This window comes from Argiope bruennichi, chromosome 9 (genome assembly GCF_947563725.1).
Source record: "Argiope bruennichi chromosome 9, qqArgBrue1.1, whole genome shotgun sequence".
Taxonomy (NCBI): Eukaryota; Metazoa; Arthropoda; class Arachnida; order Araneae; family Araneidae; genus Argiope; species Argiope bruennichi.
This window is the reverse complement of record NC_079159.1, coordinates 91949580-91964203: the sequence shown is the minus strand read 5'-3', so window position 1 is coordinate 91964203 and position 14624 is coordinate 91949580. Positions and strand designations below refer to the sequence as shown.

The 14624-nt window shown below is 25.7% G+C and overlaps 2 protein-coding genes across 2 annotated transcripts in view; one reads left to right on the top strand and one right to left on the bottom strand.

Moving 5' to 3' along the window:
* Nucleotides 1-9939: 9939 nt before the first annotated feature.
* LOC129984107 (N-alpha-acetyltransferase 10-like) lies at nt 9940-10641 on the bottom strand. Its single transcript, XM_056093888.1, has one exon. The coding sequence runs from the start codon at nt 10530-10532 to the stop codon at nt 10020-10022; it is 513 nt and encodes a 170-aa protein (XP_055949863.1). The 5' UTR covers nt 10533-10641; the 3' UTR covers nt 9940-10019.
* A 216-nt stretch (nt 10642-10857) lies between these two features.
* The window catches only part of LOC129984042 (conserved oligomeric Golgi complex subunit 7-like), a 30250-nt gene continuing 26483 nt past the window's right edge, over nt 10858-14624 (top strand). The window contains exons 1-4 of the mRNA XM_056093805.1: nt 10858-11039; nt 11628-11717; nt 12831-12875; nt 13066-13121. Of these exons, the coding sequence (XP_055949780.1) occupies nt 11037-11039; nt 11628-11717; nt 12831-12875; nt 13066-13121 (194 nt within the window). The 5' untranslated portion in view covers nt 10858-11036. The remainder of the gene's footprint in view (nt 11040-11627; nt 11718-12830; nt 12876-13065; nt 13122-14624) is intronic.

Genomic DNA, 14624 nt, shown 5'->3' with positions numbered 1-14624 from the left:
TTGCTGCAGCATTTTTATCTCGCTTTCCCTTATAATTAAGTTGCTTTCTTTCTTTTAGTGCCGAGTTCATTTTTGGAAAATACATTGTGTGCATTTAATAACAAAATAATGTGCAGTTATAAGTAAGGAAATTTCCATGTGCAAATTTCAATTACTTTATTTTGAAATAATTTTAAATCTAACTGCTTTTTAGGACTTCATGTAAATTTTGAATACGAAATTTTTAATCCAATTCTATCAAAAGAATGTGTATTAAGTTACACTTTTAATCTGCTCTCATATGCATTCTATCATATTAAACAATTATTTGTATTATTTTCTATTTATTTTTGAATGCATCTTTACTATCCTAGCAAAAACAGAATTCTATAAAATTTCTAGAAAAAGATTGCTTTGACTGAAATTTTAACTTAATATATTTTGTGCCTGTATTCTTTTCACGAAATCTGTTTCAGAGAAAAACTATTGCTATAAAAGCAATATTGTTTAATGTGCATATAAAATAGGGCTTTCAGTTTCATCATTGTATATTAAAATGTTTATAAAACGTGTATTATATTTATCTATTCGCATAATTATCATTTAACATTTTAAATTGCTTTTTACAAAACTTAGGCTTGTGTATGTTGCACATATAGACAGTGTAAATACTTTTGAATGACTTCAGCCAATGCAAGCATTTAAGGTGTTGGTTAATTTTGCATTCATTATATTCTGTATTTCTAGTTATGCAGTGCTTATTAGCTCTCATCGCAACATTTTGTTATAATAATCATATATTTAAAAGTTTTGAATCAATATGCTTGGAAACTTTCATTAAAAAAAAATGAATTGAAAGAAGAGAAAGCACAATTTGTCATATAACTCTTTTTTTTAATATTTGCTTTATTAAGACTGTAAATTATCTCTCACACAACAGTGTTAAAGAGTAAATCTTGAAAATATAACTACAATTCATTTCCTGAGAAATATGAATTAATGCATTCTGAGCCGTGTAAATGTTCCATTTGTATGTTCAGTTCATCTATAATATTGTCATTTCACATTGTATTTCTTTTTTATTTCATAGCTAAACAACTTTTATTCTGTTAGATTGCTTATGAAATCTGTTTTTAATACCCAAGTTTTGAACAAAACTATGAATTTACATTATTTCGCATATTTTTTCATGTCTTGCTTTGTTTATGTAAAATAAAGTATTATTTATTGACTTTTTGATGTGTTTATTGGAATATTTGATTTAATTTAAATATGCTTCTTCATACTTTTTTAAATGTTAAATACATTAAATTAACATTGGTATACTTTCTTCATTTAAATGTATTACTAATAATTAACTGTTTTTTTTTTAAGTTAGTCTTTCATACTTCTGTAAATTTGCTTTAATTTAATTTTGTTTACTGTATCTATAGTCTTTTTAAATACTATTTTTTTGGACAGTATTTTTTTTTTCTACTTATATTTATGTTTCCTACACTTTTATCTCTATCTTTTTTTATTATTTACCATCAGTTTTGTTTGTATTAATCCACTATTAACTGCAGGTAGTCTCTCAGATCACATAATATATTTTGTGACCATTTTTGGAGTCAATTGTTAATTTTTAAAATCCTTTTTGCTACCTAGGTGAATTTTTAAAGAAAGGGAATTTAATGAAAATTCTACATCAATTATCTACTTTTGTGTACTTGGAAATACAGTTGCCATGTGACATAACCATACTTCCTCACAATTATTTTATTTGATTTTTTATTGACATTTTATGTTTTAACTGCTGTAATTAATTAATATAAGATTTAATGTGGTTTTTTTGTATCAATGAGGAATGTGTTGCTAATTTGGTGACTGATATAGCGACTAGTAATGGCTGATTCAAATGCACTATGATGCAAAAGAATAGAAATAAAAATATTAAAATATGACCTAGGGGGATATCAATTATATTGATAAAAGGTGTGTACACTATTATGTACCAAGTTACCAAAAAATGGCAATGCTGAATTTTTACTCCATGCTTAACACAGAATTGAAAGCTGTCAGCCATTTGTTTGCAAATTGTCTAAATCATTGTTAATAGAATTTTAACAAAAATTCCTAAATTAAAACATTAAATTTGGTATTTTTTGCTAATTTGAACTTTAAAACATATCATTCATTACCTGTAAATTACTCTCCTTATTGAATAAATATAATTCACAGGGGTGTTTGTGCTCCGGGGAAACCCCGGAATTCCGGGGATTTTGAACTTCGATACCCGGAAATTCCGGGGATCGTCGTTCAAAAGGAAGTAGGAATAATAATGAATTATTTATTTTGATCTGGGTAATTTTGTTTGCTTTGAAAGCAGAAAACGCAAGGTCAGTGTGTGTGGTGAAAACTTTTCCTTTCTTTCTCCAAAGGCAGTGATAATGCGTGAAAAGGGGGAAAAAACTTCTTTTTTGTTCTTTCCTTATTGCGAGTTATGACTCATTCCCCCTGTTCTCGGACATTCTCTTCTGGATTCTTTTCGGCAAGTAGGCGCGGCAGAAAAAAAAGGGAGAGACTTCGTTCGACCAGATGTGCGATCACGTGACCTGGGTTCAAAAGTCTTAATTTTGCAAAAAAAGTAATTCATTGAACTTTTATAATTAGGTCATTCAATACTTCATAATCGTAATTTTTCATTTCTCCCCCCCCCCCTTCTCGAAACTCCAAAATGTCGGTAGTAAGTCCGTAAAAGTTTCCGGGGATTTTTTGGGGTCCCACAAACACCCCTGAATTCATCAAAAGGTATACTTACACTTGTCAACACACTATGAGAAAAAGATAGGTGAAATTTACATATTGCATATATGATGCTTAATTATGTTTATAACATCATGACAAAATTCAAAACTCATTATAAAATGTTATCATTTGTAAAAATAAATCTAAGCAAGAAATTTTATATTTAATTCAAAGTTTTTTTAATTTTATTCTATAACATTTGAACTTGCAAATAAACTTATTCTATTATTACAAAAGTCAGTTGCTACTCATTTGTTATTATTTTAGCATTCTGGGATGAATCAAATTTGAATAACATCATAACAAAAGTTTCTTTACTTCTCTTATTTTGGTTTGATTTATCAATTAATTTTTCTGCAAGATAGTTGTACCAAGAATAAAATATGCAAAAATAAATTTCTCATTAATGTTTGTTTTAAATGAGCATGCAATCTGAAATATTATCATATCTAATCTAAGACATAAAATAATCATGTTTTATGAAGGGTTGAAATCCTCAAGTTTATCTTGATGAAATTTTATATTTCTCACTATTTATGCAATCCTAGGTAGTTTGATTTAGGAAAAATAGAAGTAAAATATCATCATTGTCATTGTAACCAACTGAAATGCTTCAAATAACTATGTCTTGAATTGAAAAACAAAAACCTAAAAGATAGTAAAAGAAATTTGGTATAGTTTACATGTTTCAGTGAAAAACAGTGATTGTGTTTTTGCATTTAAATGTTTGTTTATATTGTAATTACAATATCTGATATTGAAATTTTAATCTTTTATTCAAAAGAAGATAATTTATTGCATCTGAGAAAATTTCATCCTTATACTATAAAAAACTTGCAAAAAAAAATCACATTTCAATTATTTTTTTTCCTAGTGAATAAGCAAAACCACATAGGCAGAATAATATCAGCCATTAATGTGCACCTGATTAAGTAAGTAGGATCAAAAACAGAATCTCTGCAATTTATTATTTTTATTGCAATTTATTATATGCAATTATTATATTTATTATTTTATTATTTCAATTTATTATATGCAATTATTATATTTATTATTTTATTATTTCAATTTATTATATGCAATTATTATATTTATTATTTTATTATTTCAATTTATTATATGCAATTATTATATTTATTATTTTATTATTTCAATTTATTATCAATATTATTGTTTTTATTGAAGTGTTGACATTTTTATTGAAGTATTTTTCTACATATTGCGTCATTTTGCTTCTAGTTCCTCAAAAAATGCAAAAGGGTAATAACTAAAGATAATTTCTAATTAGTTCATATATTTTAACAAAAAATTTAGAAATATTTCATAAAAAATTCATTCATTATAGATAAGTTAATGGGATGATTATAGAAATGGGATAGCTTGTCTTGTTTTATCATTTAATTTTCTTGGCGTTGATTTGAATTATCTCTTTAATGTAATGAATTCTCTCTGAATTAAATGTAAGTGTGAATTATCAATAAATTTTAAATATGAATATCCTTCTCTTAAACAAAATTTAATTCTTTGGAGAGCTGATGACACAAATTAAATAATGTATTTGGGCAGAATTATGGAAATGAAAACATCTACTACTATGTTTAAATTCCTTTGTAAATAAAAGGGAAGCTGTTCTATATTATTATCTAAAAGTGAAATGAACAAGTTTTTTTTTTAACTGCATTAAATGAAGATGCTTGTCACAATCTTTAAAACTATAATTGTCCTCAAAAATTAAGATTTTTTTAAAGAATTTTATTTACTAGTAATCATTTTAGTTTTAAAACCAGATTTTTTTTTTTTTTTTTTTTTTTAATGACCAAGTATTTAGAAAGCTGAGGAAATTGAAAGAATTTTAAGAAAGAATAATTTTTAATTTTACTATTCAGCTTTTTGTTTTTCCGTTATTAGATATCTCAAAATAGGAAATTTTTTTCTGTATTAATCCTTTCTACATTAATGGCTTATACGTGCTGGAGATCAAACTTGGATAAATAAATTCCATTTTTACATTGGTTATCGCAGAAAGAACCATTTTTGCATCGGATTTAAAATTTTAATCAAACAAAATTTGGATTGGAAAGATTAATGATATGTTCATAATGTTTTGTTCTTATTTAATCTATCTTTTTGCCTTGCACCATCTCGTACTTGTTAAATATAGAATACACAATCGGCATAGAGAATCAATGTATAATTACTGTAATAAATTTAGATAGATTTTAGTGATAGTAAAACCTATCTATAGGTTATTTTAGAACAGGTCTCATAATTTGAAGTATGGTCAGACAACAGCCTATATTAGGAGAGCGTGCTCTTTTTTAAACTTCAGTATTATAACCTTGTGAGAAGATGTTTGATGTGACAGATTCAATATGAACCAAGCTAATCCAAAAAAATATTCTTTGGTGGAGTTGATCTATAAGAGTGTATTTTATCTAAAACTTGATCACAGAACCACTGCAATCTCTTGCATATGAATAGTGGGATATTTGTCAAGAAATAAATTCCTTCATTATTTTATTAGTAAGATCTGTTATTAAGTCTCACAAATATCTGTATTTTAAAATTTATAAGAATAATTATGAGCTTTTATTCTTAAAAATGTTTCATTTTTTAAAAGCAACTTTTAATCTGTTTTTATTTATTATTGGAAAATTTATTCTTCTTAAATTCTGTGTACTTTTATTTTGTAAATTCTTTTATCGATTTTTTTAATTCACTTAAATATAAGTAAACATCTCATCTCATGTTGAAGATTTCAAAATATATGGAGATGTGTATAATAAGGGGGAAAGACGGTTTGTAAAAATAATTTCAATTAATAATGTAAAGTTTATTGATTTTGCAATTTATTACAGATTTTTAATTTTATCAATACTTGCATCTTGATTCTTAGATCAATAAATTATGATCAGCAAAATACTAATAAAATTGAAATGAATTTGCAGTATTATTTAATTAGTTTAGTGGAATAACAGAATAGCAAAATTAAAACAAAATTTTAAAGGACAACAATAGAATTTAGTTTACATTCAAAGAGATAATTTAATCAGTAACATTTCCTAGAATGATCAAAAAAATTATATAAAAATTTAAAATTGCGAAAAAAAAATTAAAATGAAGGAAAGGGAAATAAAAGGGAGGAACATTCGCAGATCAGAAGTATTTTAGTTTATGATAAAATAGGGGGGGGGGGATAAATCAGTCACATTTGAAAATTAGAACAAGCTATTAAGAAAAATATAATTCATAACTATGAAATGCTAATTGAACATTCTTTTGAAATTCCAAAATTTTTCAAGAAAGAAAAAATTTATTTGTATAAAAAAAAGGAATAAAAATATATGCATTTTTTACTGTTATTAAAAATTTTATATTAGCTATTCCACTAATGTTGTTGTTTCTAATGGCGCATGTTATAGACAAGCCCATTGACTTTAGAAGTCAGTGATTTTAAGCCAAGGGTATGTCTCTTGTTCTTCTGTAGCACCATATCATCCAAGAATACGACTTAGCTACACACACATCACAACCCTTTTTACGGGGCGGATTTCATGAATGCATTTCATTCACAGATCGTAATTTAGACCTGAATCAGAGAATAATCACCGCTGCTCTAGTACCCCCAGTTTTATTACTCTTGACATAGAGGACTTTGTGACCACGACAGATTTATACATGCGCCAGCCACCACACACACGGAGAGTCTTCGGCTGGTGGGGTTCGAACTCGCAACCCACGGGACGCGAATCCAACGCCCTACTTACCAGGCTATACCGACCCATTCTACTAATGGCTAATAGGAATGTCCTGTGTATAAAATGAGTGACAAAAAAATTAAAATTAATTCCATAAAATATCCAACACTACTTTTTATTCAAATTAACATTAATACCAATACGGATGCACTACCCAAAATCTGAAGGGGGGGGGGATTTATCCATAAATTGGATGTAATTTTACAGTAGGGAACTATTTCCAAAATACATTTTTTTATAATAATCTTAGTTGTTTTCAACAAGAGGAAGAAATTTTAAAAATACATTTTTGCATAATTATTTCTTTTAATATATATATAATCTGTTCGGCAATAAATTGGATTTAGTTCATTATTTCACTACAAATTGCATGTGCTGACAACCAATATTGTTAGAACAATAAACCTGAAATGCACAGAAAATTTAAATGCATCCAGTTTAATTATGTATAAAGTGGATGTATGGAAATTAAACCTACACCACTTGGCCTATTAAATAGTATGTAAGACCATATAGAGGCAAACTGGGAAAAGAATCAATCTAGCAGCATGTTGAAGGTAGTCAGGATAAACCATTCCATTTGAAACATCAAGGCAAAGCAAGAGTGATTCAGGCACTCAAAATTATTATAAACCTAGAGAATTGATTGAATTTTTATGAAACACTCAGGAATTACTTTCAATAGGTAAAGTATTCAACAGTCCAGTCAAAAACAATTGCTCAACTCCCACCAATAGGTAAACGCTTGAACTGCCTTAAGTAATTGAGTTTATTTTCTAATTATTAACATGAAAGATAGTAATTAAATAAATTTACATATTGAAATACGTTTGCCACCAGAAAGTCAGAGAATGCTAATTTTCTAATTCATGCAAAGAATTCCCAAGATAGGTTTCTGCTTACATGTGGAGGACAGATTAGACTGAATCTTTAAAATCCAAATGAAAATACATCTAGAGGAAAAATATTTTAAAAGTGATTGGTGACACAAAGGAAGCTTCAGGTTAATAGGTGATAAACATCCAAATCTATTACCAATTTCAATGATATTTTTGATATATCATTATTGAACATTTAAAATATTATTTGAACGTGCTCCATAATAAAGGAACTTTTTGAACAATTGATTTATGTAATATCTGATGATCATAATTTTGTATTTTGTGGTTTAACTTTTATGATGTTGAGGCATAGAATTTTTAACATTAGAGGAATTTAAAAAAAAATCTAATGAATTTGTTTCATTTGCCACTCTTACTTGCATCATGGATATATTCAGTATTAATTAATTTTTTTTATTAATATTCTTAGTTCTCATTCCAGTGCCATTTCACTTAACAGTATATCAGATATTTCATTCATCCTTCAAAATAATGTTAGTTTGATAACTATTCTGTTTCTATTTAAATCTTTAGATTACTTTTAGAGGAAATCTCAAAATATCCTCTTAAAATAAAAATTTGCAGAGGAACAAATAATTGCTTTTCCTATGTAATACATTACAAGTAAAGATCTGTCATTCCTTGTAAATAATCCAAGGAGTGTTGTATTCTATTCACTCATCAGCAATAAAAGAACTTAATCACCATATATGTGTTGTTATTTACTATTATCCTTAAATTTGCTTCAAGAGAGATGTGAAATTCTAAATTTTATTCCTTGGTACAGCACCTTTTATTGTACCAAAACTTACTCAGTAGTAGCATTTTACTTCTTCTAGTTTAAGTCATGATCACTTTTTCATAAAAAAAAACACAACTCTATTATCTACGTTGCATTTTATTTATTTTTTGTCTGAAGAAAATTGGAACAATTCATTATGATTTTTGTTAAAAAAAATATCACTGAGAGTTACAGAAATTTGAATTCGTCACTTTATTTGCAAACCTTTTCTTTCTGCATTATGTGTCAAATAATATAAATTTAACAAGTGAATTAATATTGGTATATTAAATGAAAGTCAAAGTAATTCTTTCAAATTTTAGTTTACTATAGTATTTAGTATAAATTTTAGTTTATATCAAATAATTGTCTGGATCCAAATTGCTGATTAAGATTAGAATGTGTTCTATTAAAGACCCGTTTTTTGATATTATATTTAAATGTAATAAATTATGGATAAAATATATTATGGAATGCTTTTTTTATGATGAAAGAGTGTTTGATAGCAATATTGGATTCATGAAATAACTTATTATAGATTTGCTAGTCATGTAGTCGTACTATAAACTATATCCACTGTGATCAACATCTTTCTGCTAAAAGGAAGTTAAGAGATGGCTGTATCAATCTTAATTTTTGAACATGAATTAGCATTAGACTGTCTATTTTTAAATATTTCTTATATAGTTAGAACATTAACTTAATTATAGTTTTATAAAAAAAATCTCACAACGAAAAAATATTTTTCTTCTAATAAATAAATGATTTATGAGAACTGCCATTAAAAGAAGTGTTGTAAATACAAAATGCATTGTTTTATAATTTGAAGACAAATATAAGAGTTCCATACATGGCATATAAACTTATCAAAGCTTCTCATGGAAAATATATTGGCACATCTAGTTTGCAATGCTCTAGTGGGAATCTTGCTTTTTTTAAATATTGCAACAGAATTGCAACTAACATATTTTGCTCTTTATTTACCAAAAAGGATTGATAAAATACTTAAAAATTTATTTTTTTAAATTTAGAAGTAGTTTTATATCATTAAATATATTTGTGCATGCTAACCAAATTTTAGAACTAATTAAAATATTTCAGTAACACTACCTTTTTTTCTTTCAGGAATTGGGCACATTTTCATTACGAGCGTAATTCTCAAGAGAACAAAATAAGAATTTGCATATATTTCTCATCTCAAATCATCAACTTAATATATTTAACAGAATAATTTTTTAAATCTGTTCGCTATTTATGACCTATATATTACTTTCACTTCAGCGAACAATTTTTTTAAAACTTGAATGTTATATTATAGGATGAGACATTTTTATTAAGAATTTGTGTTCTCATATTGTAAAATTAAATCATGAACTTATAATTGAAATAACAACAATAATGATTTCAGGCTACAAAAAAAAAAAACCCTCATTTTTGCTAAATTGACAATTTTTAACCATTCAATTGTTTTCAAAAATGATTTTATACCTTTTTAGCATAAAGAAAAAAAAACTTTTATCTAAAATACTACAAATAATCAATTCCAGTGTTACTTCTCTCTTGACCCTGATAGTTCTCACACTCCATATTATTTTGAAAAATCTACACATTTATAACATTACAAAAATACTATTTAGAAATAGAATATATCACAATATTAATAATTAAAATTTAATGAAACTTCAAATTCTGGTATTATTACAATTTATTTTCACAAAATAAATATTAACTATTGCAATTAAAAGTACAAGAATTAAATTTAATGATAATGTTTTTATTCATACAATACATAATTATAGGACGTTTTAAACGTAAGTATATATAAAATTAAAACTACGATTTATCATTTTTAGAGTCTTTTTCAACACTTTTGTTCTGAGAAGAAAAACTAGCCAGATCTCTTTTCATGGCATAAGCGTCTTCACCATCTGCATAATATTTTGGTTCAATTTCGCTAATTTGAAATTTCAAAGTATTTGTATACAAATGAAGGGCTGCTCTGTTGCTTTTTCTAACATGAAGAGAGACATATTTTGCATTGAAACATTCCACCATCGCTCGCGAAGATTGATCCATCAATTTCTGCGCTAGACCAAGACGTCGATGAGATCTTTTGACAGCCAGAGATGTAATATGTCCATGAGGATCATCATCCGAATCCTCTTCCATTTTAGCCAAAACATAGCCTACAATTTTTCCTTTTTCATCCTCTGCAACATAAGATAATTGTGGCCATGACAAACCATGGTAAAAATAGTATTTCATCTGATAGTTTTCGGGAAGACACAGCAAATTGCAATGCTGCATATTCATCAAGTCATTTGGTGTAGCACATCTGATATTCATGATTATTACGTTTGAAACTTTTTAAAACTATGTAAATAATAACAGTGAAATTTAATAGTTTTCGGTTTATTCGGCAATAATCTGTGCTACCATGCTTCTAGTTTTTATAAATAGTAATCGAGTTGAGTAGTTTTTGAGCTGTTGAAATCAGAAGATTATAAATACTCATGATTTAAGATCTATAATATAGTTTTGGTTTCAAAAATCATACCTATATTGTTATTTCACTCTCAGCTGTAAAGTATGGAAATTATATTTAAAATAATAGAATTCAGATCTGCTTATCTATTATCTAGTAACTGTCACCGTAACGAAGAAAATTGACATGTTCACAGAAAAGTAAACAAATGCTTTAAATGCCCGATGATGAATATACCGACGTTTTTAATTCAGTATTAAATATTATATTTAAAACCATATAAACATTCTACTTCTAATTTTTTAAAAATTGAAATACAATATTTTTATTAATTACTGATTTATTAAACTTGGCTTTATTTAACAATGGTATGGAAATTGGAAACTAGAAATATTTTTATTTTGTTCTCTTTTATAATTGCTTCTCTGTATTGATTGAAATTTTTTAAAAACTCAATTTACAATACTGCAATTAAATATTTATTTTCATCTGTAATATTTTTTTTAAAGAACAAAGCATAGTACCTCAATGGAATTAAGAAACAAATGATATTCTTTTTAAAATGATTGTTGAAATATAATACTATAGTTTAATTACTGCATCAAATATTTTTATAGTAAATTAGATACAGCAATGATTGTAACGATTTTATCTACTTGTTTTATTTGAAAGGAAATTAAAAAATATATGCATTGTAGAATGTAGAGTGTAAAGATATATTCCCTACATAATTGCCTAAATGCAATATACTAATGTTCCATTTGCTTGATTTAAAAATATTATTTTAGAGCCAATAATGCTAATATCAAAGATTTATTCAGAAGATTCGTAATATTTCTTTTAAAGAAAATACACGTAGAAGTACATGATTTTTAATTCTAAAACTTACTCTGAGGAATTTTTAAAATAAAGTATTTTTATTGCAATTTATTGATAATTTTTTTTTCTAATTACAGGATTTATCAGCGTTTTCTAAAGATGATTTTGATCCAAAAGAATGGATCAATAAAACATTTCAGTGTGCAGAAGCTAAGGAAAATAAAGAAGTAATATATTTTTTTGATTTTGTTGCTCAGTATCATAGAAATTGATGAAGGAAAATTTTCTGTTTTCTTGAAAGAAATTTAATAATTATTTTGTTCAAAATTATATACAAATTATTACTATATTCTTTATTTATGTTTTTCTGTTATTTACATTCATCTTGTTGATTATATTATTCTTTTATTTGTGAAATCTAAATTTTATTTTCTATGCTGCAGTAAATTAAAGATAAAATATAGCAAAGTATTAATTTAGGCATATAAATTGTTTTAATATGTTTTGCAGTATAATAATTTAATTTATAAATTTCTATAAAAGTTTTTTTTTATGAAAGTCTTTAATTTCTTTTTTCACTTTTATTAAGACTTTAATTCATTTGTAATTCTTTTCAAGCATGTTTAAGAAGCTTTTTGTTATACTGTTGTGATTAGTTTAATGCAATTTTTTGTACATTGTTAATTTTACACTTTTATTATTTAATACTCATTTATGTATCTTATTAACCCATAATGAACAATTCACATATTCAGGATCACATTTCAAAATTATAATAAGGCAAGTAGCATATTATAGTTCGTGTATTTTCTATAGGCGGTTCAAGGTCACATTTTCTACCATGTTACAGGTACCAGACAACCAATAACGAGGTAGGAAATGTGACCTTGAACCGCCTACAGAAAATTCACAGGCTATAACATTTATGTATTTTTGAAATACTATAGCATCTAAAGTATTATATAAATGAATTATATGAATCTGTTTATTCACTTGTTTGTGTGCATTGTTTCTTTCTACATTCAAGAAATTATTTTTCAAAAATTTAATTACATAAAAATTAGCAGCAATAATATAAATTAAGATATTTTTTATTTATATATTATATAAATGAAATATATTAGTAGAATATATTATATATTAGTTTATTATATAATAGTTTAGAAAAAATTTTAATAAATTTTATAATGTTTTTTTTTTTTTTTTTTTTTTTTTTTTTTTTTTTTACTGAAAAGATTTTATATATTTGAATGTAAATAATAAATATAAAATCACTCTAAAGATTTTCCTTCATTTCATTTAATTAGTATTGTTTTTCATCAGATATACTTTATTTGCAGGAATTTGCAACTACAATAGTCGCCAAACTTCAGTCATTTATTCAAGTAAGTTACATTATACTTTTGCATCATTATAAAACAAATTCATAAGTCTTATTGCATTGAATTGAATATAAAATTTTTGTTAACTAATATGCTCATAAATATAAGCATGATTTTTTTTAAAAACTAAATTTCTTTTATAGTTATTTATGTAAAATAAATCATTGATTGCATTTTTATATTTATTTTTTAGGAAGTAAATATATCATTGGAAAAAACTGCTGAGCAAGTAAATCAAAATATCCCCAGGTGATTGATATGTATTTTTTTTTTTTACTTAATTTTTGTCTGTTTAATAGTTTTCTACGATTTAATTTGAATTAATGTCTAATATCACTGGTCATGTTTTCTCAATTTTTAAGTTTATTCAGATATTATACTGATAATTTTCATAAGGTCTGGTTTTTTTAAATCTGCAAAAGATTTTGTAATTTGTTTTACAGATCTACAAAAAGGATATCTGATGATTATTTTCCAATTTCTTTGACTAAATGCTAAAATTAACTCTTTATAGTTTCTGTGTACATTAGATATGGCTTTATTAAAAATTTTAGAATAAGAGTGTGGTTTGAAAAAATTTGTTTGGCAAAAAATAAAATTCTGAGAACAAAAATTCAAGCAATTAAATGACCTTACTTGTAAAATAAAGAAGAATTAAATTACATAGAGTTCATGAGAAAATTATGTTTAGATAAAATAATTATAAAACAATGAAAATATTGTTGACAGTAGATCAGCAAGATCATTCCATGTACTAATATCCTTAAATATATGAAATTTGATATGTGATTTTGTTACTACAACTGTAGTTTGTGTAATTTTAGTTTTAGTTGGTCGGAAAAGGCATCAAAAATACATATTCGGTTTTCTGGTATTTGTGTATTAACAGCATTCTAGTGATTAATTACTAAAGATCATACTCCATTAGATTCTTTCATAGTTGTTATTCTCCAGTGACCTAGAGTTGATAATATACAAATGCATTTAATAGGGAGTATTTGAGAGATTACTTCAGCTGATTTCTTAAAACCTCTGAAGTATTTGCTATTTGATTACTCTTGTTTATTTAATGTATATGCATCTTTATTCTTACGCCCATATGAAAAATGGCAACAATAATTTTATGAATCAAAAAGTTTTAATCATGATGAAATGGAAAGCATTGATCATAAATCACTGTCTTAAGAAGTACTTCTGAATTAAATCTAGGCAATACAAATTTTGAGCTTCACCTTTCAATGCTTCCTTTCTCTTCGAACTTTCAAAATTAAGTATTTTTATTGATTTTAATTTAATCTCTATATAAGCATATTTTTAAGTAACAGATATTTTAACAAGATGAAATAACATGACAATTAATTACGGTTTTCCTTGAGGAGGTTAGTCTTAGTATCTTGTATACAATAAATAAGTAAATTTAAGTAAAATTATTGTAAAACTTTCTTAGAATAATCTCAAAATTTATTAAAAGCTGATATGACTGAATCAGTAACATGTAAAATGTTGGGCTATGTTCCTCTTTAAGAAATCTGAAAATATGAAAGAAAATCACACGAGAGATGCTCAAAAATTTAAATATTATTTGATTTGAATACTTCCTTCATAAACCTTGTTAATAAAATCAAAAGCAGAAAACTGAAGTAACCTAAAAATGCTACAAAAGAATCTCAAGGATCAGAGTTCCTCAAAGTTACAAATTACTAAGCAGTTGCCCTACTTTGCTTATTTGATAATCTGTTCCTGCTAAGAAGT

Bases quoted from the DNA above. Each gene is read 5' to 3' on its own strand.
- LOC129984107 (XM_056093888.1), bottom strand. From the start codon at position 10,532: ATGAATATCAGATGTGCTACACCAAATGACTTGATGAATATGCAGCAT.